Source organism: Aptenodytes forsteri, unplaced genomic scaffold (assembly GCF_000699145.1).
Source record: "Aptenodytes forsteri isolate BGI_AS27 unplaced genomic scaffold, ASM69914v1 Scaffold94, whole genome shotgun sequence".
NCBI classification, from domain to species: domain Eukaryota; kingdom Metazoa; phylum Chordata; class Aves; order Sphenisciformes; family Spheniscidae; genus Aptenodytes; species Aptenodytes forsteri.
In genome coordinates, this window is record NW_008795017.1 from 7,542,243 (window position 1) to 7,546,881 (window position 4,639).

At 45.0% G+C, this 4,639-nt stretch overlaps 1 protein-coding gene across 1 annotated transcript; it reads left to right on the top strand.

Annotated features, from left to right (window-relative positions):
• Positions 1-272: 272 nt before the first annotated feature.
• ADI1 (acireductone dioxygenase 1) lies at positions 273-4,111 on the top strand. Its single transcript, XM_019471089.1, has 3 exons — positions 273-395; positions 1,989-2,168; positions 3,892-4,111. Exons 1-3 carry the CDS (start codon positions 345-347, stop codon positions 4,012-4,014), a joined length of 354 nt encoding a protein of 117 aa, XP_019326634.1. The 5' UTR covers positions 273-344; the 3' UTR covers positions 4,015-4,111.
• Positions 4,112-4,639: the final 528 nt, after the last annotated feature.

Below are 4,639 nucleotides of genomic sequence, written 5' to 3' on the forward strand. Positions count from 1 at the left end.
CGCGCCGCCGGCGGGCGCAGCGGAGCGGGGGAGGGGGGGGGGCGGCAGGAGGGGCCCAGGCGGTGTCTGTGCGGGGGTGGGCTGGGTGCAGGTAAATCTAAGGAAGCTGGCACACCTTGTGTACCTCTGGCAGCAAACTTAGCTGCTCCTGGAGCGACCTGCCCCTCCACCGACACTCGTGACAACTCAGGTTTTTCCACGTTAGTGTCCTGAATTATGTCTTAAGCAATTGTGTCTGAATACATTTTTTTTTTTTTTCCCTGACTAATTTTTAGTTGGATGCTGATAACTATGAGACTGATCCATGTCTGAAAGAGATTCGAAGAGCAGAAAATTATTCTTGGATGGATATAGTAACCATACATAAAGACAAGCTTCCAAATTATGAGGAAAAGGTATGCGAGTCTTTGATTTGAATGAGGATCTGCATGCTGAAGTCTACCGCTAGAGTGTGCAGTTGGCTTCTCAACACCTGCACACCCTGAGCAGGGGCACAAAGATGAGATTTCCACGTGTAAAATACATCCCGTACTGAAGTCTGTAACATTAAAAAAGTAGTTTTGAGACTATTTTAAAAATAGCAGTGGCCTTTTGCTTCTGTAGATTGCCTTCAAAGGTTTTAAGGATAGCTTCCATCACTGTGTCATTACAAAACTAAGATTCCTACCAGCAGAGCCCTGCCGATGCTGACTTGTCCTCGGAGAGCCTCCCCAGGATGAAGGCAGGCGGTTGCCAGCTGGGCGTGGGCTTTGAAGGCTGGAACATCCTAATGGCTGCTTGCAAAATACATCTTTTCAAAGTGAACGTTCACCTCGTGGAATCAGAGGGACACATTTCCCGTACAAGAAGATTTTTTTTTTTTTTTTTTTTTACCTTGGGAAGCTGGTACCATGGCGATTTCATAACAGCTGAATACAAATGGTGCCAGGCTCTCAGATGAGCCTCCTAGAAGGAGCTTTCTTCTCCCAGCCTCCAGGTGCTGGCATACTGCTCTGACCTGAGGGCAGCAACCCAGTGGCACTTCCGTGTTTTCATTAAACTTCCATTTACCAATTTATTTTAAGCCCATTGTGTTATACTGGTTTTAAATTGATGGGAAGGTAAATTAGGTAGTAACTCAGGTTGCCTGGGTGAGCTCTACCTGACACAAAGATGGGCCGTTATTGACAGGGTATACAGACTTTTGCTCATCTTGCCGTGCTGGATCGGTACTGGCTCAGGGACACCTGTACTAGTATGGCTAAATAGCATCCAGGCCTGAGCAGGTGATAGTACCAGGCATTGCACTGCTCTCTGTGCACTAACCTGCTCAGGTCTATATTAATTGAACCTTTAAAGCATGTTTTGTTCTGTGCTGTGAAATATACAAAGAATTCACCATTCTGGAGAAAAAGAGAATGTTGCTGCTGCTGCCTGGGAGGAGAGAGCCTGGAGCTGGGGCTCACTGTGTGGGGGCAGGCGTGACATGCTGTTTACATCAGACTGCTGTAGATGAGCCATGTTTGGCAATAACTGCATTTCCACATAGAGTTGTAGTAGCTGTGGGGCTAATTCAACCTTACACCAGTGTAAAAGAGGGGGGATAATCTGTAGCTCTGTTTTATTTTTGCATGTGGGGAAAAAAAAGGCACAAAATGATCAAACTGAACAACTGCAAGGACCAAATCCTGCTGTGGGAAGCTTTACCCGCCTCTCTCTCAAACGCGTGTAAGCATTACTGTTATTCAGAGACTGGTTATGTGCAGCTATAGCTGCTGTTTCTTGTCAGAGAAATTCCAAAGGAAATGTAACAGCCTACTTAGAAGTGTCCTGAGGCAGGGTCTGGCTGGCTGGATTGGCCATTTTAACCATGTTGGTCTCATCTGTTTAGTTAAATCACTGCGCAGTTACCTTTTGAAAGCCTTTGTCTGCTTTGCCACGTGTTTCTACCAGATTTCTTTGCAGTTTTTCTGTGTTAAGTAGTTTTAAGAGATACTTGCTGTTCCTAGATAAAAACATTTTATGAAGAACATTTACATCTAGACGATGAAATTCGCTACATCTTAGATGGATCTGGCTATTTTGATGTTCGAGACAAGGATGACAAATGGATCCGGATTTCCATGGAAAAAGGAGACATGATAACCCTCCCTGCTGGCATATATCACCGATTTACACTGGATGAGAACGTATGTTGTTATAGATTACCGTAAATTTTGATGACAAATCCATGCGAGTATATATCACGTTAGTAACTACATGCCCTGAGACTTGCAGTTCATTAGCAAAACGTATTAAATATGAAGTAGGAATATGAAAAATACTAAATAATTCACAGCATCTGAACCTTTCATCTCCAGGTCACAAATCCTGCAAGTCATTGCCACATGATATCTGTAGCATATCTTACGTGACAGCGGCGTGAGAGCCAAGCCCTGCAGCTGTCCCTCCCACAATTGCCCTTGCTGTCGGTTGAGGTGGAGATGTTGTAGATGGATCCTTCTGTGTTGCCTTGTTGTGTATCTTCATGGGGATAGACAGAGCATATCTGTGTCGAGCTGTGGCATTTTTCATGAGTGCTAAATTCACTTTCAGGGAAAGATGGATTTAAGGGTCCAGAGCCACTAGTTGCAGCTAGCATGTGCTAGACTGGATGCTGACTTCACAGGAGGTGACCTGCTTTCGGAGCGTAGTTTTGGCAATGGGATTGTGAGATTGGCACATGTAGTCCTATCTGTGTGCATTTCCTTGTGGACTTTTATAAATATGTTTGTAATCTCAGCATTACCCCTGGAAAATGGGGAAATGTGTGCTGTCTCCTGTGTGGCAAAATCCCATCTCTGGCGCGGTCATGAGAATGGTCTACTTTTGAATCAGCTGTCCAGATAGCAGTTGTCATATATGTAAAAAAGGGATATGCTGCTATGGTGAAAAACCCGACTTTTCATGTCTGCATTTTGAGATCCATCAGCTACAATTGCTAGTTTAAGGCTTTTTCTTTACATAGACAAAATGTCAGGGGTTATGGGTTGAATCTGCAAGAAGTCTTAAATGTTTGTCCACTTCAGGAACTTTAGTCCGGAAGTGCCATCTTCGCAGTAAATTCTTTAGGTACTACCAGAACCTTGCATTTTGCGGCGAAGTTCTTTAGGTACCTAACTTTATTCTTGATGTTGCTGAGCACCTGGGTGCAAGATAAGCACTTAGCAGTGTTTACAAAATAGGTAGGGTCTAAACCTGTAGCATAGTGGACAGAAGAGGAGAGGAGAGTTCCCCATAACTCAGTGGTTGGAGCACTTCTGCAGGACATAAAACCTGATTTTCTGCTGCTACAGCTGGACTTTTGCACTTGGCATTCTTTTGGTTAGCTGGTGGCAGGGGCTGTTGCTTTTTCTTTTGGAATCTCAAGACTTTTCGCTTCCTGTAGCATTATGTTTTGGGTAGTTTATGCACTCCCCATTCAGCTTTATGGCCCTCACTTTGAAACTTCTGGTGTTCCTCAGGCATTGTGTAGCCATCTTGGGTATTCTGATTGCTCTTGTTTAACTAAGCAAGTAGGAATTAGATGCTGCATTGCTCAGTATTGTGGATCCCGTGCAAAATGATTTGCATAAGACAGGATTTTTTTGGTTTCATTGAAATGAAGAGAAGTACTGTCTCTGCCTGACTTGGAGGTGCTGGTTATGACACAATAAATACATCACTGTGTAGGTGCAAAATCTCCCACTGCAGCAGCTGGGAGCAGGAACAGCAGCATAGTGGCACAATTTCCTAGAACGCCTGAAGCTTTCAGTCCATCTTGAAATAGTTTCAAAAATTGCTGCAGAAGTGCAAATGAAACAATTAACTTCAGAATTAAGATCCCACAGAAAGAAGCCCTTGAATTACTTGTGACTTCTTGTTCTTTGACAGAATTACGTGAAGGCAATGAGGCTATTCGTTGGAGAACCCGTCTGGACAGCATACAACAGGCCGGCTGATGATTTTCCTGCTCGGAAACAGTATATGAAGTTTTTGGCTGAGGAAGCACAGTAATGGTGCCTGAGACCTGACAGGTGGAACAGCCTGAAGACCTGTCAGAATAAATGTGACTGGTGGCTTTTCACTGATTAGACTACTTCTATTTACATAGAATCATTGAGGTTGGAAAAGACCTCTAAGATCATCGAGTCCACCCGTCGCCCCAACACCACCATGCCCACTAAACCATGTCCCTAAGTGCCTCATCTACACGTCTTTTAAATACCTCCAGGGATGGGGACTCCACCCCTTCCCTGGGCAGCCTCTTCTGATGTTTAACCTCTCTTTCAGTAAAGAAATCTTTCCTCACATCCAATCTAAACCTCCCCTGATGCAACTGGAGGCCATTTCCTCTTGTCCTATCGCTAGTTACTTGGGAGAAGAGACCAACACCCACCTCACTACAACCTCCTTTCCGGTAGTTGTAGAGAGCGATGAGGTCTCCCCTCAGCCTCCTCTTCTCCAGGCTAAACAACCCCAGTTCCCTCAGCCGCTCCTCATAGGACTTGTTCTCCAGACCCTTCACCAGCTTTGTTGCCCTTCTCTGGACACGCTCCAGCACCTCAACGTCCTTCTTGTAGTGAGGGGCCCAAAACTGAACACAGTATTCGAGGTGCGGCCTCACCAGTGCCGAGTACAG

What these genes read in the sequence shown, in the direction of transcription:
- ADI1 (XM_019471089.1), top strand. Translation starts at nt 345, where the DNA reads ATGGATATAGTAACCATACATAAAGACAAGCTTCCAAATTATGAGGAA. An exon ending in TTCCAAATTATGAGGAAAAG is followed by an intron (nt 396 to 1,988) that starts GTATGCGAGTCT and finishes TGCTGTTCCTAG; the next exon opens with ATAAAAACATTTTATGAAGA. An exon ending in GATTTACACTGGATGAGAAC is followed by an intron (nt 2,169 to 3,891) that starts GTATGTTGTTAT and finishes GTTCTTTGACAG; the next exon opens with AATTACGTGAAGGCAATGAG.